Genomic DNA, 23,441 nt, shown 5'->3' with positions numbered 1-23,441 from the left:
AATAATCAAATCCACAAATATCACAGCCACAAATATGGAGGGATGAGTGTAATTCCCAACATAGTCTTAGCAGCTAGCTCCTACAAAGCTATGGGGATGGGGCAGCCGTTAAAACTGAACTGCTGCCCTTAAAAATAAGGTTAGATTTTTCTAGCCCACCCTTTCTGCATCCTGCTTTATTGGAGTATTCTAATTTCACGTCTATTACTTTTTCTACACCATCCATAATTTTATATACCTTTATCATGCCCAGTCTTTGTTGCTTTTTTAAAAAAAGTTACTTTGCTATAAACCTTATCATCTAGCTTATGCCCCTTGCTCAGTGCACCCTTTTCTGCTCCCTTTCCCATCCCTACAATATTCTTTTCAAGATTTGGAGGAAGGAAGCATTTCTTTGCATCCTGGAAAAAAAGAAATGGAAATGATGGCAATTGCAACCCTTCTGCAGTGCAGGAGATAGCTATGGAGGGGTGGCAAAATGAGGGCAAATAAGAATTATGCCCCCTAAATGCAATTCCTTTTCGTCTTCACATTTCTAGCATTACTGTAACCTGACAGTTCTGTTGAACCCTTAGAAATAAAGTTTAGTCACCCAAAGAAGAGGCAAAATGCCCAAGGGAATCTGAAGAAAGAAAATAGAAGAGTTCAAGGTGTGAATCATTGTCAGTGTCTCACTCTCTGCAGTGCTAGAAACTGTGAACTGAAGGAATGTCTCATTTGGAGATGCAGAAATCTTAGCTCTAATTCCCAGCTTAAACCCCTGATGCCAGGTTGACTGTGGGATGGCGCTCATGTGGCTTTAAATGTCAACAGAGTCTGGATCATGAAAACATACCAGAAATTTCCTTCCGCCAGAACTATGATACCTGACCCCTCTCCTTCGCTGAAACCTACATTTTAGCTCTTGCATACCACCGCAACATACAGTATCTGTTTACTGGCTGATGGAAAGGGGGTTGTGCAGGGAAGCACTGCCTTGCAAAGCACTGCCTTGCAAAGAGTGTAAAATTATGCTCTGCATTTGTGCATGGATGTGCATGTGGATTTGGTTCCACATTTGTGTGCACTGCATTGCCATTCACTTTTGAGTATAACACAATGAAGGAACTGGACAAGGTCATAAAGTGCAAAGCTATAACTCTGAACACTAAAGTGAGGATCATCCAAGCTATCGTATTCCCTGTCATTGTGTATGGATGTGAGAACTGGACAGTGAAGAAAGCTGATAGAAAGAAAACCAACTCATTTGTGATGTGGAGCTGGAGAAGAGTGCCAAAGACACGGTGGAGGGCTAAGAAGACAATCCTTGAAGCGATCAAGCCTCAACGTTCTTCAGAGGTCAAGATGACTAAACTGAGGCTGTTGTACTTTGGCCACCTCATGAGAAGATATGAGTCATTAGACAATACAACGATGCTAGGAAAGGTGGAGGGATGTAGGCAGAGAGGAAGACCCCGTGCCAGATGGATAGACTCAATCAGGCCGGTCATGGGAATGAATTTGCAGGACCTTAGCACAGCAGTTGTGGATAAGGGGTCTTGGAGATATTTCGCCCACAGGGTCAATTTGAGGGCCGTTAACGAAAACAAGAAGAAGCACAATTGTCAGGTAACTCTCTGGGAGAGAAGTTATGCTCCATCTCCTCAGTGTAGGATTTTGACCACAATATTCGAGAAAATGGATAGGGAGATACAGATCTCCTGTTTTTGTAAAACAGCAACCATAGGTTGACCAATAAAGCTGAAGGGGAGTGAGGACAGAGAGGGAAAAAAGCTGTTCTGTACACAGCATGTGCTAAAAGTGAAGAATTCCCTCCAAGATGTGGAGATAAGAACCAGTTTGATTACTTTTAAAGGGATAAAGTCAATGCAGGAAAGGGACGTTTATCAGTGGCTTCTTCTTATGACTAGCATATGTAATCAGGCAATATATTCAGAGACTGGGTGTGGTGTCATGGTTTGAGTGTTGGATTATGACTCTGGAGACCAGGGTTTGGTTCTTAGCTAGGCCATGAAACCCACTAGCTGATCTTGGCCAAGTCCCGCTCTCTCAGCCTCAGGGGAAGGCCATGGCAAACCTCTACTGAATAAATCTTGCCAAAGTAACCCTATGATAGATTTGCCTTAGGGTCACCATAAGCTGGAAATGACTTGAAGGCAGACAGCAACAGTATGTTCAGAAGCAGTACACCTCTCTGTATTATTGAGGGTCATGATTGAGAAAGGTCTTTTTAAGAACTGTGTCCAGCATATAGGACTGGGAAACAAGATGGAGCTTCGGTGATTGGCAGGAGACACCCTTCGTTTTCATGGGCCTTTTGTGTAAGCCATAATGGTCTCCATTAGAGCCAGCATGGTGTAGGGATTTGAGTGCTGGACTATGACTATGGAGACCAGGGTTCGATTCCCTGCTCAGCCATGGAAACCCATTGGGTGACCTTGGGTGAGTCGCACACTGTCAGTCCCCAAACCCCAATAATATATTCACCTTAGGGTATCATCAATTGAAAATGACTTGAAGGCACACAATAATAACAACATTGGAACAGGACTCAGGGAGGAGAGGGTTGTGGAATACATTGTCTTGGAGTTTCCTTCTTTGGAGGTTATTAAGGAGAGACTGGATGGCAATCTTTTGGGAGTACTTTGATTGTGTCTTCCTGCATGGCAGAATGGGGACGGACTGGATAGCCCTTCCAACTTAGTGCTTCTATGATTCTAAGGATTCTGGGTACGGTCCTGCCTTGTTGATTTTTTCCTCCTACATTATTTGTGAAAGGTTTGTTGGAATTCCATGAGTTTGATATCTCTAATGTGGGTCTGAGCCAATGCAACTGTAATCCCTGCGTTGGACTTTAAATTACACATTTGACAGTATGTTTAGGGTGGAAGCTGGAGACACGTAGTGGTCATTGGGGTTACAGTGTGACGTCTAGATGTCCACTGTGTAGCTCCAGTATTCATATCTTTGTTTGCTCATGTTGGCCTGTGTGTAAAACCTGTGCTCCACCTTTTGACCTTTACAACCATTGTTGGGAGTGAAGTTGGCATTCCACCATCAAACTTTCTATGCTGAAGCAATGAGCATTTTCAGATATGCAGAATATGCAACTTTTGACTCGTTCTTTCTAGTGTGAAGTTGAACGCTTTCATGGGTGGCATCCACAGATTTTTGTGGGTTTTTCAGTTGTGTGGCCATGTTCTAGAAGTGTTTATTCCTGACTTTTCGCCAGCAGCTGTGGCAGCATCTTCAGAGAATGCTGGCATGGAAGAGAGTGGGGTATGTATATGTGTGTGTGTGTGTTGTGTTGTGTGACCCTGGGTTGGGAGGAGTGATTTCCATGTTAATCTGTGTGTTGTTCTGTTGTTGATGGCAAGGCCTCAGGGTGGGAGGATATGCAAAGAGGATTAGAGTCGGTTAAATTAGTGATCATTGTCTGTTGGGAAAAACCCCGATTCTGGGTGGTTTTTTTAATTTGCATTTTGCTGGCTCTTAATTTTAGTGTTTTTCGGGACTGGTAGCCAAACTTTGCTAACTTTAAGGCTTTCTTCTTTCCTGTTGAAGTTGTCCAGGTGTTTGTGGATTTCAATGGCTTCCCTGTGCATTCTGATAGCTGTTGGCATAGTTCAGAATTTCGGCCGCATGAGTTTACCGCATACAGTACAGCTGTGGACAAGTCTACATAGAGACCACCAAACACAGTGTTCAAACACGAATCAAAGAAATGTGAGACACAGCAGACTGGGTCATATGGAAAAATCAGCAGAAGCAGATCATGTTATAAACCATCCTGGTTTATGTATGGATGTGAGGAGGGCAAGGTAATACTAATGGTCTCTACCTCAGTTGCTTCCTAGTAGTCACTGAGCAAGCATGGTTGTGTCATCTTTTGTGTCCAACACAGATCACATGCAAACTAAGACCAAAAAAGGAGGACCTAGCCTCCTCTTCCAGAAAGAGCATGAGAAAGAGCGGATGTGATCTCCTATAATCATAGAATAACAGAATTCAAGGAGACTCCAACAGCCATCCAGTCCAACCATATTCTACCATGCAGGAAGACACAATCAAAGCACTCCCTGTGAGAGATGGCCATCCAGCCTCTGCTTAAAAACTTCTGAAGAAGAAGACTCCATCATCCTTTGAGGCAGCATCTTCCACTGTCAAACAGCTCTTACTGTCAAGAACCACTTGCTAATGTTTAGGTGGGATCTGCTTTCCTGCAGGATGAATCCATATCTCCATATTCTAGTCTCTGGAGCAGCATAAGACAGGCTTGCTCCATCCTCAATATGTAAAAAAGTAAAGGTTTCCCTTTGACATGATTGTCTAGTCGTGTCCAACTGTAGGAGGCGGTGATCATTTCCGTTACCAAGCCGAGGGAGCCAGCATCGTCAGAGATGACTGCATGGTCTTGTGGCCAGCATGACTAAACGCCAAAGCGCACGGAACATTGTTACTTTTCCACTGAAGTGGTACCTATTTATCTACTTGTATTTTTACATGTTTTCAAATTGCTAGCTTGGCAGAATTTGGGACAAGTGATGGGACATCACTCCGTCACACAATGCTTGGGTCTCAAACTGCTGATCTGTTGATCGTGCATTCATTAGAATCAGCATCTTAACTGCTATGCCACCGTGCCCCTTTTTCTCAGTATGACATCCCTTCAAATAAACCGCCATATCTTCAGAGAAAACATTCACTTATTTTTCCTATATCATTGAAATTCAGACGTTTTGTACAATGTGATTTATGTTGATTGACTGGACTGTCTATAATATCAGGACAGTTCTTGCTCTAGAACTGAGTAGAACCACCGAATCAATAGGAAATTGGTAAAACACTTACTTGAATCCCATTGATTCAATGGGTGTTCTCTAGTTGGCATAAACAATTGCATTTAGTCCTCAGTTTCCTTTACACAATCTCTGCCATCAGCTCCCTGCAATGTCAAGTTGGACTGGATGCTGCTGCTAGAAGAAATGCAGCCAAACAATGACAAAAGTAAAGGGAATATCAATGGAAATGAACCCACGAGTACCATTCTGAATTCATTCCAAGTAACAAACTAAGCAAATTAAGCCTTGCTTCTTTTGTATTCATTCATTCATTCACAAAAGTACATACGTCTCAAAAATTTATACAAACACACATAGTTTGTGATAAGAGCTGCCACAGTGATCTAGAACAAAAACTTTGCTAAGTTTGGCTAAAGGCCTGCCAAATCCTGCAAACCTTTCCCCATGTTGGTCCATCAGATGCTTCCAGGAGCCCTACAAGTCCTACAAGGGGGACAGGAGCCCAGGAGCCAAATCCCTCCCTTGTTCCACAGCAACTGAGATCCATAACCCACTGTTGCTGAAATTGGAGATGACTTATAGCCATTATGAATAGCGACTCCCAATGCTCATTTGTATTTTAGCAACCTTGCATGCTTACTGCCATTGGACATGACCATGTTCCTGGCTGAAGTTCATTGCCTGGAAGTGCTTTGAGAAGAGAACATAGCCCCTAACTACCAGAAAAGACTTTCTGATTGTGCTTTTTGCAGGACTACCTAGAAAACCAAACCTATGCTGCACATCAGGAATCTTGGATTGGACTCCATTATGCCAAGGCCTGGGTCTGGATTGATGGAGGAAAATATCCTCAAATGTGAGTTGAGTATGCGAAGCAAACAGTTTGTGTTTTGCATTGTAGAAACCAATTAATTCTTGTCCTTTGATGGAACCTCCTTTTTTTAAACACAAGCTTACATAGGTTGTGCAGAATCACCACAATATTTGATTCACATGCTGTTGTAACGTTCATTTTGAACTCTGAAGGGAAGTAAGTAAAAGGGTAGCAATATTGTGTTGTTCAGGTTCATTAAGGACAGTTGGCCTGCAATGAGGGTGAGAGAAATCTTGGAAGTCTCTTGTACATCTCTCTCTCTCTTTAATGTATAGTGTTTTGGTATGAATGGCATGCTCTGCCATTGTGACTGGTGCTTAAACACATTTAAAGATAGCACTAGGGACCGTTCCTTGTAAACTTACCAGGGCCTTCCCCTTGTGACATCACAAGACCCTAAGATCTGGTGTTTTTGTGGATGGTGTACTGTGTGCCCTTGTGGGTGCTGGTTATGGTTTGGTGCTTAATGACTTCAACAGGGACTGTCCCTGGTGACACCATCCTTGGTCCAAAACACAGTGTAGAAATAGCCCAGTTTGACACTGCTTCACCTGCCCTGGCTCAATGCTTTGTGACACATTTGCCTTCTCTGTTAGAGAGCTCTGGTGCCACAATAAACTACAATTCCCAGGACACTTAGCCAGGGCAATGAAAGTGGTGTCAAACTGGATTATTTCTTCAATGTGTTTTGGACCCTTGATAAACATCTTCACTTCCAGTTCTCCTTGTGATATCACTGAGTGCCTTCTGCTCCTGGTTTTGACATTTCAGGGCCTGGAATAGTCCTGATCCAACTGTAATACTGCCATTTGATAAAAAGGGTTCACCAGAACCAGGTGTTATCTACCCTAGACTTGTTTTTGAAAATGGCAGCCACTGGAGGGAAGCAGAATGCAAAAGGGAAGAGGCCATGTCTTGCAGGCCAGCCACCCTTTTCCTGGGACTGTTTTCTTATTTGCCTCCCCTTCCACAAATTGCCATTTATTCTATTCTAAAAGTAAAACTACCATAAATAAAAGCATGTATTTATTTATTGCTTTTCTAAGCTACCTTCCTTCCAGTGTGGGACCCAAGCTAGCTGACACACAATACTTGTTTTGTTTGTTGTGTGCCTTCAAGTCATTTCTGACTTATGGTGACCCTAAAGTGACCCTATCAGAGGTTTTCTTGGCAGGATTTTCAGAGGAGGCTGTCCATTGCCTTCCCCTGAGGCTGAGAGAGTGTGACTTGCCCAAGGCCACCCAGTGGGTTTCATGGCCAGGCTGGGAATACAGCCCTAGTCTCCAAAGTCCAGCACAGTCCAACACTCAAACCACTATGCTACACTGGCTCCTGACACACAATACACAAAGTACTTATTTCTGTGTTTGGTTTAGCAGCAAATAGTGCTTTCGAAGCCAAACAATAAAATAAATACTTGTGTTGTTATGGTCAGCAAGAATATTCTGAATGTTGCCTCTCACTTACACTCCCCCTGGCAGCCGTTACTGAAAGAAAACAAATCGGGGCACACATACATTGTCCATTCCTGATCAAAGTGGTAAACCTAGGAATGGCTTCTTAAATGGTCAGAAGACTCTTGATACTGGATCAGACCAAAGGCCTCTTCAGTAGCTGCCCTCTCACACTGCAACAGAATACAGAGTGCCAAATGTTCAGTAGGTGAAGGAACAAATTGTGCCTGATAACAAACAGTCTGGGGTCTGGAGCTGTAAATCAAAGCTAAGTGCAAGTAGGAGTAGCAAGAGAGCAAAGTCAACAAACAGTCCAGGGTCATAAATCACAAGATTGTATCTCACAGCAAACGTAGGATGAGAGAGAGGGAAAAACCAAGTTTGCTTCTAACAAACCAAAATGGAGGGCCCTTATAAAGTCAGCTGACTCAGTCCTACCTAACTTGCAGACCATACTTAAGCCATTTCCCAACTCCATGTGTGCAACCTCTCACTTTGCTTCCAGGGGATGGTCTGTGTCTGTCCTAAATGCTGAAAGCCTTTGCCTTTCCTAAGGACTTGGTGCTTTCTCTCTTACACCTTCTTTCTCTGAAGAACGCAGATGTCAGTCAGACTGAGCTGGATGAGGAGAAAGCTGTGATAGGCCTGTTTCATCTTCTGAAACCAAACTCTCAAGAGCAGGGGTCGTCAACCTCTGGCCCGCGGGCCGGATGCGGCCTGCGGAGGCCTTTCAGCCGGCCCCTGCTCACTCCTGCTGCCGCCGATTGCGGCATTTTGCCGCTCCGGGCGCCGCCATTTTATTTCTAAAAATGGCGGCAAAGTCTCGCGCAACCTTTCACGTGGTCGCGCGAGACTTCGCTGCCATTTTGCAAAACAAAATGGTGGCGGCCTAGAGGCGAAGTCTCATGTGACCACAGGAAAGGTCATGCGAGACTTCGCCGCCATTAGTGGCGGCCTCTAGGAGGCCCGTTGCGGTGGCCAGGGCCCTCCAGCGCTGGCGGCCCCGCCGGCGCTTTCCCGGCCTTTGACAGGGCCTGGGGCCCCATCAGGGGCCGGCAAAGAGGAGGAGGCCTGGCCCCCAGAGGGTGGAAGCTCCGCCCCTGGCATGTGGCTCCACCCCCAGAAGGTGGAAGCTCCACCCCCCAGCTTCATCCTCCCAGTTGTCTGAGGGACAGCAACCCGGCCCCCAGCTCAAAAAGGTTGCCTACCCCTGCTCAAGAGGGACATGACAGCATCCAACATCCGGTGGGGCTGACACCATTGTGTGCCATGTGGGACTTGAGGACATCAGTCCTTCCTTGCTCTTCATACCCAACAACTGGGATTCAGGAGCATATTATCCACAGTCATCATGGCCTGTGGTCAATGATAGACCTGGCCTCCATGACATTGTGTAATTCTTTCAAAAGCTGTCCAAGCTAGTGAGTAAACAATGCCCTGTGCAAAGAAGCACTTCCTATTGTCCATCTCCTCTAAAGATTTCTGCAAAGGTTTTATTTTTCAGCTGCTTTCCTAATAATTTCTCTTCTGCACATTGCCTTTCAGACAACAGCTACACACTAAGGAGCTTATCGCACGAGGCTCCAGGAATGCAAATAGCACGGAACAAAAGGGGGTGTGATTGGAACGGAACAGGGAAAGGACGCATTTTACTGCACGCTGGAACACCGCCGACACCACTGGAAGTCCCCATTCTGTTCCAAATCCATTCCAGGGAGGCCGATTTTCAGGAACTGTTCAATCAGCCCCGTGCGATAAGCTCCTCTGTTTCATTGGGTATTTCACTGGTCTTAATGGGCCTAAGATCTCTTTCATGGTCAGTCATTGCTAGTTCAGAATCCATGGCTGTACAGCAGTGAGGTAGACTTGAGTCAAATCAACTCAGATTCAGTTCACTGGAATTGCTTGATTTGGACTTGGCTTGGCAATAAATGATGCAGTGACTTGACTTGTGGCTTGTGTATTTTTTAGCAATGACCTTGCTGGCATCATCCATTTCAAGCAGCATTCAAGACCAGCGTCCTGAGCTTGAGGTGTGTTTCTCAGAAGGCAACAGGCTTGAGGCAGAAAGACCCTTCCGAAGCCTCCTCTGTTGTGCAGTAGGGGCAGGCTGGCAAGCAGACATCAACCCCACTTCATGCCCATTGCTTAATACATTTGATGTTCGCCTCTGAGAAATGCACCCCAACTCTCTTTTTTTCTGTTAAAGTTGGCTCCTGGACTTGAGACTTGAAAGTGTCTTGCGAGGACTCGAAACTTAACTCAAGACTTGGATTAAAAGATCCGAATACATCACTGGTGCATGTTAGTGTTCATTGATCAGCTGCTGCCTTTCCTTTTCAGATACTGGAGGTCAATTGTTCCCAGCGGAACTCCTGAGTATTGTGTCATATTACTCACACACTGTGGGCCAAGACTATGTTGGCGCAATGTTTCTTGCGACTTAAAAAAACGTGCCATTTGTAAGATGAAGCCTAATAGAAAATGGTTCAGCGAGAAGACGAAATAAAGCTGAATTTAATGGTCTTTACACAAAAGCAAAGCTCAACTGTACCATTAATGTTGACGCCACAGTCAGCCAATCATGCATTGGACCTGAAGCATGAGAGAGATCATCTTTCTGACATCAGGATTCAAGAGTACATTAACCATGCATCTTTGAGGCTGCAAAAGAGACTTTATTTTGCGACCCCCCCAAATAAACCTCACGTCCACATTCCTATGTAAAAAAGAATTCAGCTGAAACTCACTGTTTGTGAATAAATGAATATGATCTACAAATATTTTCTTCCTTGCTATTAAGTTTTTAGTTCATGATTAAACTGAGGCTGTTGTTATCATTCTGTGCCTTCAAGTAATTTTGAATTTATGCTGACCCTAAGGCAAGCCTTCCACAGGGTTGTCTTGGCAAGATTTGTTCAGAAGGAGTTTGTCATTGTCTTCCTCTGGGGCTGAGAGTGTGTGACTTGCTCAAGGGGCTGAGACCAGGCCCAGTGGGGATTTGAACCTTGGTTTCCCAGCACCCAAAGTGACTACACCATTTTGAGGTTATCACACTTGAAATATGGGATGTGACAACATGACTCATTGGAAAAGCCTGATAAAGTGGAAGGCAGTAGGAAAAGAGGGAGACACAATGCAGAAGGATTGGTTCAATAAAGGAAGCCACGGAAGCCTGAGTTTGCAAAGCCTGAGCAGTTCTGATGATGTCTTGGAGGCCCCTCATTCATAGGGTGGCTATCAGTCAAAACTGCCTCTACAGCAAATAAACACAACCCTGTCGGGGGCCTTGGATGTATTACTGTTATTAATATTTTTAAACGTGGCTTTCCAAGCTCTTCGTGTGTACAAGAGGGGTTCTAGGATCACAGATTCCACCCAGGCTTGGTGAGAAGTCTAGCTCCCTGTCTCCCAGCTGGAGTCCAAAATGCCTCCAAAACAGGGGAGAACTTCCACCAGGGAATCCAGTCCTAATCTGCGTTTGGTGGTCCCTATGTAGACTTGTCTGCAGAAGCATGGTATGCAGTAACCTCCTGCGGCTGTGAGAGGGTCTCTCTGGTCCTTGGCTGAGTGAAGCATTTGCTGGATTTTCTTGGTTGGTTTATAAACCTTTTGAAGGCTGTGCTTCTTCACCACTTTGCCTATTCTGTCTGTGACTCCTTTGATGTATGGTAGAAATGCCTTCCCTAGAGTCTACATAGGGACCACCAAACACAGAGTCCAAACACAAATCAAGGAACACAAGAGACACTGCAGACTGGGTCAGCCAGAAAAATCAGCCGTAGCAGAACACATTATAAACCATCCTGGGCACAAAATGTTGTTTGAAAACACTGAAATTCTGGACCATGCCAACAACTATCAGGTCAGAATGCACAAGGAAGCCCTTGAAATCCACAAACACTTGGACAACTTCAACAAGAAAGAAGAAACCCTCAAAGTAAATAAAGTTTGGCAACCAGTCCTAAAGAACACCAAAAGCAGGACTCAGCAAATGCAAATGAGAAACCACTCAGAGTCAGAGGCTTTCCCAGCAAACAATGATCTCCAATTAGCAGACACTAATCCTCTTTTGCATACCCTCCCACCCTGAGGAGGCCACCAACAACAGAAGAGCACACAGATTAACATGGGAATCACTCCTCCTCACCCAGAGTGACACAGTGTGTGTGTGTGTGTGTGTGTGTGTGTGTGTGTGTGTGTATGCGCCCACTCTCTTCCAGGTTAGCATTCTCTGAAGATTCCAGCCACAGATGGTGGCGAAATATCAGGAAGAAACTCTTCTAGAACATGGCCACATAGCCCCAAAAACCCACACAAAACCATATACAGAGTGCAAAATTCTACACTTCAAAGCTAGTCCAAGAGCCAAGAGAGATACACAGAAAGAGATTCAGGTAGCTTTAAAACATGGGTTGAAAGGTCTTCTTTTAAAACTAAAGAAAATTCTCTGACCTTGGGCATCCCTAATAGACCCAATTAGCCACAAGCCTGGCTTGATCTGTGTAGAGAGAAATGGAACCATGTATAGAGGATCAGAATTCAAAATGACCTTAATAGATTAGAAAGCTGGGGCAAAACTAACAACATGATTTTAAACAGGGAGAAATGTAAGATACTGCACTTAGGCAGGGGAAAATGAAATGCATAGATATAGGATGGGGAACACCAGGCTTAACAAAATGACATGTGAAAGGGATCTAGGAGTCCTAGTAGACCACAAGTTGAATATGAGGCAACAGTGTGATGCAGTAGCGAAAAAGGCCAATGCAAATCTAGACTTCATTGATAGAACTATAGTGTTTACACCCAGGGAAGTCATAGTGCCACTCTGTTCTGTTTTGGCCAGGCCTCACCTGGAATAGTTAGAAGCTGGAGCATATCCAGAAGAGGGCAACCAAAATGGTGAAAGGTCTGGAAACCACCAAGCCCTCTGAGGAGAGATTTAGGGAGCTGGGCATGTTTAGCCCGGAGAAAAGAAGGTTAAGGAGGGACATGATGTATGTGCATATGTGCCTTCAGGTCCCCTGTTGAATTATTGTGACCCCATGAATTTCATAAGGTCTTCTTAGGCAAGAAATACGCAGAGGTGGCTTTGCCAGTTTGTTCCTCTGATACATAGCCTACAGCACCTGTCATTCATTGGTGATCTTCCATCCAAGTACTAAGCAGGACTGATCCTGCTTAGTTTCCAGGATCAGAGGGACTCTGGTGCCTTTAGGGTGCTTAGGCCCTACAGGGAGCATGGTAGCCCTGTTTAAATATTCGAAGGGAGGTCATATTGAGGATGCAGCAAGTTTGTTTTCTGCTGCTCCAGAGACTAGGACCTGGAACAATGGATGGAAGCTGCAGGAAAAGAGATTCCACCTAAATATTAAGAGGAACGTCCTGAGAATAAGAGCTGTGCAGCAGTAGAAGATGCTGCCTTGGAGGGTGGTGGAGTCTCCTTCTTTGGAGGCTGTTTTTAAGCAGAGGTTGGATGTCCATCTGTCCCAAGGAGGGCTTTGATGCATGTCAGAAAGGGGTTGGAGTAGATGAGCTTTGTGGGTCCTTTCCAACGCTAGGATTCAATGATTTTGTGATTCCTTGGCCTTGAAGCCAAGTCCGCCTATTTCGCCCTCTCCCCGTTTTCTCACCGCCCCACAGTATTTTAACATTTATTCTGGTTTCTTTGCCTGCCAAGCAAATCTAGAAATCTCTTTCTGCCATTGCACACAAAAGGTACAGTATTCCATTTCTTGGCAAAACGTTTATTACTGGGATTCTATCAGCGAGGGATAAATTTAACTCCATTTTTCTAAACTTATTACAAATTTCCTTGCAGACATTTTTCATAGTTGCTATGAAATAATACACTGGGGTTATTTTCGACCCCCTTTCCCCCCACTTCAACATTTGAAAGAGACGTTAGTAAGAAAGGCCAGCCCTCTTCTAAAATTGTATTTTGCAATCCAGCAGTTTCATTTTGTCACAATTCACTTTAATCCTGGAGCATGTTCCAAATGTTTTAATTTTTTTTGGCATTGGGATTTCTACTGAAAAATATCAAATGCGGATAAAATGGGGTTTTAATGGTGTGCTGTTTTGCTGATTTTTTTTAAATAGTCTGATTTTTAATGGATTATGAAATGGTTTTAACACTATTGATTAACTGCCTTTTAAAACCACTTCCATATGTCTTTACTGGTGGCTTGTATATATTTTAATTAGTTTTAATTTTTTATCAGCCACCCTGCTGTTATTGTTGTTGTTATTGATAATGATGATGATAATCTAAAATAATAATAATAATAATTTACGTATTTATTTATTTCATTTATATGCCATATTTCTCCTGGAAAGAGACCCAAGATGGTTCACAGATAGTCAGTTAAAAACATTGCAATCAAGGTTAACAACAATTAAAATCATCTTGCTAAAATAATATACAATTGGATCAAAGATACAAAAGGGAGTTCCTGCATGGCATAACAGGACTGGACTGGATGGCCCTTGCGGTCTCTTCCCACTCTACGACTCTATGCTTCTATGATTCTATGATAATTAACAACAACAACAACAATAAAAACAAAAACAAAAGCAACAACAGATAAACATTTTAGAGATGTAGCCGTTTTCCAGTAAATTGTGGTGCAAGGTGAAATAGCAGTATATAGTATAACCGACTTTAATCTCCCCCCCCCCTTTTTTTAATGGCTTCACGGTCCTTCAGTTTGGCTTCTGCTGAAACTGGTCCCTTATTCTCTCTCTCTTTCTCTCTTACGATCCTGGCCTGGCTCATAGCTGACATTACTACAAGGACTCAGCAAGGCTGGGTGCTTTTCAATGAGGCCATCTACTTATTCAATGAGCGGAAATTGTGGTGGTCAGCGGCCAGAGAGTTTTGTGAGGATCTACAATCCGTATTAACTTCTGTTGAAAATGAAGCTGAACAGGTGAGCAGAATATGGGAATCCCCATTAGACTGAAGGAAGTAATAGTGCCACTCTATTCTGCTTTGGTCAGGACTCACCTGGAATACAGTGTCCAGTTCTGGGCACCACAATTCAGAAAGGATGTTGGGAAGCTGGAGAATGTCCAGAGGTGGCCGACCCAAATGGTGAAGGATCTGGAAACCATGAAGCCCTATGAGGAATGACTTAGGAAGCTGGGTACATTTAGCCTGGAGAAGAGAAGGTTAAGAGGTGATATGATAGCCCTGCTTCAGTATTTGAAGGGATATCATACTGAGGAGGGAACAAGTTTGTTTTCTAATGTTCCAGAGAATAGGACACAATGGAGCAATGGATGCAAGCTCCAGGAAAAAAGATTCCAGCTCAACATTAGGAGGAACCTCCTGACAGTAAGGGCTGTTTGACAGTGGAATATACTCCTTGGGAGAACAGTGGAGTTTCCTTCCTTGGAGGTCTTTAAACAGAGGCTGGATGGCCATCTGTTGGGAATGCTTTGACTGAGAGTTCCTGCATGGCAGAATGGGGTTGGACTGGATGGCTCTTGGGGTCTCTTCCAACTCTATGCTGGAGTAGATGGACCTTTTGTCTTATTCTGCACGACTCTTCTCAATGATGTAGACATTTATTTATCAGCTTTTTGAGCCAACTGTGATTCTGTTGTGGGCTTTTTAAATAGTGCTTGAGACGGTTAACACAGCTAATATCCAAATGGGGAGAACTTCACACCTCATTCCGAAGCTGTAAGACTTCAGTGGAATGGTATGTCCCATACATCATGTAATGTCTGCTCTTAAAAACTGCATGATAATAGCATTCTGCAGTTTTTAGCGTCACAGAAGTTGCAACCCAAAAGGATAAAAATACCGAAGTCAAAGACAACAGAAAAGCAGTCTCTTCTGACATCTTTCCACCACCACTCTTGGTTTTCCAGGACTGATGAAAAGTCTCTAGTCAGTGAGAGACTTGCAGCAATTGCACCAAATGAACCACTGATACTCTGGTCCTGAATGTGACCTAGGCCATTTCTGCACTGGCCAGGAGGCTCTGAAGGCAGCCCAGCCTTGCATTGGCCTCAACCTGCCCCCATTCCCTGGCCCTCCATGCCCGCACCACAGCAGCTGTCGACATGGGCATCCCACTGAGCTGCCTGGCACATCTGTTACCATGGGTCACTCACTTTTGACCTCAGGATGAGTGAACCATAATGGTGGACATGCTGGACGTCTCAGCGGGATACCTATGCAAGCAGCCTTCATGTTTCAGAAATGGATGATCTGGAGAAACAAGTAAGTAAGTTTTTTAAAATGTGTTTTAAAGTTTTGCCCTGGTTCTGCTATGAAACGTGCTGGATGATGTCTGGATTGCTTGAATCAGAATTAGTGTTTGGGACATGCATCGTCTGAATGGGATGATGCTAAAACAGGGCATAAACAGGCCTTTTGGCCCATGCAAACAAGGCCCTAGGGACATAAGTAGCACTCTTCCATTGGTGCTCTGAAATAGCTGGTATCTCTGACACTGAGGGTAATGCATATGCATTGAGAGCAATGGCTCACAGTAGAAATGGGTTTTCTGCCCATTTTTTTTTTTTTAGTGCTCTTGAGCAACTAGAAGGTGTTGCCTCATCCTTGGGTGATTTTCATTGTCTGAAAGTGCTTTGAGAAGAGAACTTAGCTTTCACAAGAAAATTTCTGTGGTTTTCGCAGATATTCTTAGAAAGCGAAGTCAAAGCTGCAAAACAAGACTTCTGGATTGGACTCTACTGGAGGAATGGCTGGAAATGGGCTGATAGCCGTGAGTATGAAAAAAAGTGAGTTGAGTCTGCCTTTTTAAAAACTCTGTATATTGTATCCCAGAAGTCCTTTGTATGCCTTCATTACTGGCATGCATTCAACCCTTACTCTGTCCCCCATTAGAACCTTCCTTCAGCGGGACGTTGAAACTGCTTTGATGTTCATCAGAGCTTATTTGGACAGAATGTTCACAGAGCAACATTTTCTCTCCCCAGCCACAATGAAAGGCGTCTTCCCTTCTAGAAACAACTTCACCCCTTATTCTGCCCCAGTCATTAAGAAAAACAACAAAGCAAAGCATAGCCCCGGCTCTGAGCCACCAAGCAATGTACTTGGCTACAAGTGGAGGACTCTTTGTCAGCAGTAGCGTCCCTGCACCGAGTGACACCTAGTATGGGGAGCGGGACTTCTGGGGGATGGGACTTCTGTTGCTGTGACTTCCAGATTCTGGGGTGGGGGGTGTTTGCGCAGCCCAAAACAGCACCCATGTGGGCCAGAGCAGCATCTGCATGGGCCAGAGCGGCACCCGTGCAGGCCATAGTGACACAGTAGCACCCACATGAGCCAGATGAGGGCCCATGTGGCCAAAACAGGACCTGCACAGGTTGAAAGAATACCTGTGCAGGCTGGAGCAGTGCCTGTGTGGCTCAAGGAGTGCCCGAGTGGGTCCAGAGAGTGCCTGTGGGGGGACAACTGGATATCACCCACTTCTGGGATGTCACTCAGTGTGGTCCACACTCCCCTGCACCCCCTCAGTGACTCTACTGCTTGTCCATAGGGATTCCTTGGGGATACAGGGTCTTCTTGCAGCATAGGTTGTCCTTGCAGGAGGTCACTTGTTGTAGTGCCTTGTTACCCAAATTGAAAGGGTCCTGGAAGGGGACCCACAATTGATATTCAAATAGAGGAATTTAAGGAGCTCAAATGAAAGCAGCCAAGAGGGATCGGGTAACTCAAAGCAGGGATCAAGCCTGTGCATGCCAGTTCTGAGAAACCGAATTTCAGAGTGCAAGTTCCAAATATATAGCTTTATTGATGAATCCAGGGAATCACCCTTCGTACAAAGACACTTGCGCATGCACACAGTCAAGAATTAACAAAATGAAAAGTGGTAGTAAATAGCGAGTGTGAGGGAGAGGGCAGAGAGTAATACTATACAATTCCAGAGGTGAAAGCTCCATTTGGTGGGACACCAAGAGGTGAAATGGCTCAGCAAGCTGCCTGGGGACCAATGACTCCCAGCAAGCTGAGGAATCAGGTGAAATATGGACAGAGCAAGACCAAATTGGTGGAGCCTGAGCAGGCATATTTATAGGGCAAAATTTGTCCTGGGGCAGAATTCAGTATTAAAATGAATGATAAGGGAACTTGTGAATGGTTGGATAATCAGTGCAAAAGTCTCTAGACAATGGAATATCGCTTCTAGTGCCCAAAGTGTGCACTTCCAGCAGGGAAGTACTCTTGGACTTGTGTTCATATGTAAACACGAGTTCTCTCATCCGCCATCACTCTTATCAATGAAGGGATTATGCAGATTCCGACCTTGATTGATATATCCTGGTTTGACATGACTTTAATGCCATGGCTCAGTGTTACAGAATTCTGGGTTTTGTAGTTTTGTGAGCGATTTAGTGTCTCTGTCAGAGAACTCTGGTGCCACAAGAAATTACAAATCCCAAGATTCCATAGGATGGATTCGTGACAGTGAAAGTGGTGTCAAAGTGCATTAATTCAGCAGCGTGGCAGCAGTCTAAGGTCTGATCTGAACTGTTGGTAGCAAGGTGAATGGCATTCTGTTAGTCAGGATGTCCTAAAATGAACGTAGAGTGCATCTACACTGTAGAAATAATCCAGGATCAACACTCTTTAAGTGCTGTAGTGCCATCCTATGGGATCCATGGATTTGTAGTTTTGCAAGGTCTGTATCCTTCGCTGCCAAAACATGCTGGTGCCTTGTCAAACTACATATTCCAGGACTCTTGGAAGATGGAGCCATGGCAGTTAAAATGGCATCAGACTGCATTATTTCTACAGTGTAGATGCCATTATCCTAATTGTTATTTGGCAATCATAGGACCTTACCACACAGGGATTTTTTGAGCACAGAAGTAGGGTCAGTTCGCATTGGTCGATGCGTATTCACATTATATCACATTGTTCATTCACACCCACGCTCTCTGAATACGCTTTGCCGATTTGCATTCGCGTCATATCGCATTTTTGTTTCACACCTGGGCGGCCTTCCGAATCAAGGTTTTGCGCATCGGCCAATGCGTATTCAGGCAAAGCGGGGCAAGTGCAGATTGGATTACCACACCAGCCCAATACAATGTGTATTGGCCGATGCGCATCGGTAGCCTTGTGCATGCTCTGTGGGGCTCTGAACGGGGCGCAACATTTTAAACTTCCGGGGTGAAGAATGAGGTCACTGTTTAGCACGTAATATCGCGAGAATTGCTGCCTTTAGCCACTTACGAAAGGGGTATGCACCATCTGTATATGTGTGTGTGTGTGTGTGTGTATATGCACACACATAAATACATACATACATATATATATATATATATATATATATATATATATATACACACACACACACATACATAGTGGTACAGCCAAAAATGTGATGCCTTTTTTATGTGTACACACACATTTGTCTGTATGAGTGTTAATATATATATATATATATATATATATACATACACACACATATATACACACACACAAACATACACATATATATTCAAAAACACACTGTCAAAAACCACAGCCAAAAGTGTGATGCCGTATTTATATGTGTACACACACATCTGTCTGCTTGAGTGTTTGTATATATATGTGTGTGTGTGTGTGTGTGTGTGTGTATATATATATATACACACACACGCACACACAGATATACATACATATACACATAGTGGTACTTCCAAAAGTGTGAAGCCGTATTTATATGTGTACACACACAGCTCTGTGTGTGTGTGTGTGTGTATACACACACACACACACACACACACATATACACACAGAAACTGTGGAGCAGCCGAAAGTGTAATGCTGCATGTATATGCTTACACACACATCTCTGTGTGTGTGTGTGTGTGTGTGTGTGTATCTATATATCTATACAGTCGGCCCTCGCCTTACGCAGGGATCCGTTCCGGATCCCGCCGCATAAGGCGAATTCTGCCTATGCTCAAGCCCCATTGGCCAAAGCGTATTCACGTTATATCGCGTTGGTCAATACGTATTCTGAGCTCACAGGTGTGGAACACCAATGCAATATAACGCAAATACGCATCGACCAATGCGAATTGACCCCACTTCTGTGCCCTGTGTGGTAAGGTCCATAGACTGCAAGGAATCCTTAGACTTAGGACATCGTAATTGCTCTGTATTCTCATTTGCATGCGTGACACTATTGCCACAACCTCAAATGACCATGAAACTCACCTTAACAGCCAGTCAGCTGTCCAGAAGAATAGAGGTCTGACTTACTGATTGGTATGTGTTTGTGCTGCAGGATCACACAACTAGTCCCTCTACCAGCACATGATGCTAGGAGGAACAAAAGCAGGGACTATATGTGGAGATAAACCATAGATATCATGCCTAAATGTTTGATGAAGGACTGTGTCTGATATTTCTATATGCAAGGGGGTGGACGAAATACAAGTGAGGAAGGAAATAGATATTCAGTCTGGAATGGTTACTTTTGAGGGATCTCAGTGTTTGACTGACTGCCTCTGCTTCTTGTTTTCAGGCACTGGGCTGCCAATATGCCATTAGATTCAGCTAATAACCACTGTGGCTTTTTACAAAATCAATGCCGAGTGCCAACAAAATGTTGGGGCAACCGTCAGTGCGGAGAAGAAAAAAGGTTTATTTGCAAGAAGAGGCCCGATCAAAGGTGGTACTCATGAACTCATAAATAATAATAGTAAAAAATAAACCCCTATGAATGGAAGAATTCCATGGATTCTATGATCTCCAAACAATAATTAGGACAACGGCTGAAGCTCTCATTTTAATACGGAAGTTATATTCTCCTGCCTGGCTAATGGACGAAGGTTAGAGTGCTCCATTCTCTGACCTCAGCTTTCAGAAAACCCTTCCAACTATGCTTTCTTAAGGCTGAGAAAAACATATCCTATTTTGCAACCTCAAAGACTTAGAAATCTGCAAAAAATAAAGCATGGAACAGATCTGTCTCAAACCACTTTCTCTTGCAATAGATTAATTTATGGCTCACCTACTAGGGCTGAATGAAAGACAGTTGCTGGGATAAAATGGGTCAACACTTCAGAAAATTGGCTCACGTTTCCTTTCTGTTCTTAAAAAAGGTATATCTTGGGCCATTTTAAAATGTCCACGCTCCCCAAAATCTAGCAAAACGGCCCCTCATGACTTGGAGGCCATTTTAGCAATAATCTTAATTCCACCACTTCCCATCTTTACTGGGCATCGACATCACGAGCAGAAGGAGGTCCATTCTGCCAGAGATCAGAGCATGGTTGAATGATGTTTTTGCCAGATTTGGGCGTAGGTCAGGCTGGGGGAAGTTACTTACTGTGGGCCCTTGGTATCCAAACTGGGACAGTGATTCCCAAACCCTGCTCTTCCAAGTGTTCTGGACTTTAACTCCCAGGGTTACCTGACTATTGGCAAAGACGGCTGAGGCTCCTGAGAACTGAAGTCCAAAACATCTGGAAGACCAAAGTCTGGGAACCACTGCACTGGGGTTTGGTTCCAGGATGTCCCTGGATACCAAGAGCCATGGATGCTCAAGTCCTATTCTATGCAATGGTGTAGTAAAATGGCATCCCCTGAAATGGCAAAATCAAGCTTTCGTTGTGTGAATATTTTCAAATATTTATGAATCCATGGATGCAGAATTGATGGTTTATAGTCAATAACACTTAACTAAGTTGCTGATACTGAATTTAATCCCTCTTCCCCCCCCCCCCCCCATCTCTGGGTGCATCTACCCTGCGGAAATAATGCAGTTTGACCCTACTTTAACTACCATGGCTCCATTGTTCAAAATTCGGGGAGAACTGGAATATATCCACAAACTGTTGAACACTTCTAGAACATGGCCTCATAGCCTGGAAAACCCACAAAAAACCATGGATGCCAGCTGTGAAAGCCTTCGACTTCACATAAATGTGCTGTTATGAAATATGCTGCCTCAAAGTATAGTGTAGTTTCCTTTGGAAGTTTTTGAACAGAGGCTGGATACTGTCACAGGAAGTAGTGTCTTCCTCCATGGCAGAACAAGGTTGGATCAGATGGCCCTTATGTTCTAGTATATTCCAGTATATTGCAGTATATTTCAGTTTAATAAGAGAAACATTAATCTGCAGCGGTTCAGCTTTTAGAAGTTCTGGAAGCAGCATTGCTCAACCAACGGTGCCTTGTGCTCAAGCTTACAATTCAACGTTCAAACTTTCGGTCTGCATAAAACCCTCCCCATGTGAATTCTTCATTTCTGAACCCTTCCTCAAACTGAACATACAGGAGCCAAGCTTAAAATGGAAACGGTGGTCCCAAGTAAGCCCTTGCCTCAAAATTATTTCAGTCCTGGGTTGGAAATAGAGGAGGTTTTGGAAGGTCCAATTCTTTTGCCATGTATTAGAGAGTTAAGTTAGAGAGAAGCATGATAGAACAAAGGAGAAATGCAGACGCACCCTCAGAACTATTGCTGTTGTCGTTCTGTGCCTTCAAGTCTGGCAAACCTATAACAGAGTTTTATTGGCAAGATTTGTTTGGGGGGGGGGGGGGAATGGTTGCCTTTGCCTTCCTCTGAAGTCGAGAAAGTGTGACTTGCCCAAGGTCATCCAGTGGATTTCCATGGCAGGATTTAAACCTTGGTCTTCAGAGTCATAGTCCAAAGATCAAGCCACAGCATCACACTGGCTCCTTGGGAGTAGCGAAACCCATGATGGATCTAAGTCCATCCTTAGCACTGCCCAGAAATCAGCTGTGTTGCACGAAATTCCCATGGTTGAGGTCTTTGGAAGGAGAGGATGGCGGCCCCTGAGCCAATGAAGAAGAAGCACACCTACTTTCTCTGGCTTCTGTTCCACATGGAATGCTGATTGGTCACTTGCAAGTTCCAGTCACAGCACAACAGAAGGCGACTGGGAAGAGTTCTGGAATGTCCTGCATGAAAGAGAATGATGGTGGAAGCCATTGAAAGAAGGGGCAACATCAGGAAGGAATCACAACAGGCAAACGGTACCCAGACGGTGGGAGCAGTGCTGGGTGGGGTGCTCCTTCACATTAACCTACACCTAGAAAGTCAGGTGGGAATGTTGCCAAGAACATGCTGTCTTCCTACTGGATATCTTTTTTTAAAATGAGAGTTGCAGGGATGGGAGCTTGGAGTTTTGCACGCAAGGCCTCCAAGGAAACTGGGTATGTTTAGCCAGGAAAAGAGAAGGTTAAGGGTTCACACGATTGCCATGTTTAAATATTTGATGGGATGTCATCTTGAAGATGGTGCTAACTTGTTTTCTGCTGCTCTAGAGAATAGGACCAGGAACAATGGATGCAAGCTGCAGGAAAAGAGATTCCACCTAAATATTAGGAGGAACTTCCTGAGAGTAAGGACTGTTAGATAGAGGAATATACTTCCTCGAAGGGTGGTTGAGTCTCCTTCCTTGGAGGTTTTTAAACAGAGTCTGGATGACCATCTGTTAGGCCTGCTTTGACTGTGTCTTCCTGCTTCACAAAACTTGTTGCCACGATGAAATGATTACCTTGTTACTCTTTAACAACACATTGGGACATTGCTGGGATATTGGTATTGTCCAACCCAATGATACACAAAAAGGAGCGCAGAGGCAGAGTACTTTAAAGGAATTTTTTTCCTAAGAGTTCTAGAGCAAAAGGATATCATTACATGAAAGACAGAAAATACAAGTTACAGAGTACAACCACTTCAGCCAAACCAGGAAAATAAATTTAAAAATCCTGATGCCGCTGACTGTTACAGCCTCCTAACCTTACTCACAGATCAGATGGGGTTCTTGATATCTTTGCTGGGAGCCTGGACTCCATGGTCCAGCTGCACCAGCCTCTTAATGGTCTGCCCACTAGAGCAAAAGACGAAAGCCAACAGACAGACAGACAGACAGACACAAGCCTTGTGTTGCATCCAGGCATATTAAAAAACCTCTCCCAGAAACATCTGGAAGGTTCGCACTTCTCTCCCAGCTGCCCATCCCACTGTACAGTTGCCATCGCATCACTTGTGATGTAAACTTTCATTAAAATGTGAGTGTGATCCAAAACGCACTGCAGAAATAACCCAGTTTGGGACCGCTTTGACTGCCCTGGCTCAGTGCTAGGAAGTCCTGGGAATTGTAGTTTATGGTGGCCCCAGAGCTCTCTGACAGAGAAGGCTAAATGTTTATAGTTCCTAGTATTCCCTAGCATTGAGCCAGGGCAGCTAAAGTGGTCTCAAACTGGACTGTTTCTGCAGTGCGCTTTGGACCTGTATCTCCTTCCACATTCAACCCTTTCTTATCTGGGGAGAAGGCTCTGAGAAATGGTCTCCTCCA

At 44.2% G+C, this 23,441-nt stretch overlaps 1 protein-coding gene across 1 annotated transcript; it reads left to right on the top strand.

Moving 5' to 3' along the window:
* Positions 1 to 1,098: 1,098 nt before the first annotated feature.
* On the top strand, positions 1,099 to 19,796 carry LOC149313301 (collectin-12-like). Its single transcript, XM_089527269.1, has 4 exons — positions 1,099 to 1,198; positions 13,914 to 14,065; positions 15,790 to 15,893; positions 19,637 to 19,796. Exons 1-4 carry the CDS (start codon positions 1,099 to 1,101, stop codon positions 19,794 to 19,796), a joined length of 516 nt encoding a protein of 171 aa, XP_089383395.1.
* The last annotated feature ends 3,645 nt before the right edge of the window (positions 19,797 to 23,441 follow it).

This window comes from Sceloporus occidentalis, unplaced genomic scaffold (assembly GCF_023333645.1).
Source record: "Sceloporus occidentalis isolate IW3139 unplaced genomic scaffold, rSceOcc1.0.p SCAF_5, whole genome shotgun sequence".
NCBI lineage: Eukaryota > Metazoa > Chordata > Lepidosauria > Squamata > Phrynosomatidae > Sceloporus > Sceloporus occidentalis.
Note: the sequence above shows the minus strand (reverse complement) of the source record. Positions and strands in the feature narration are given on the sequence as shown.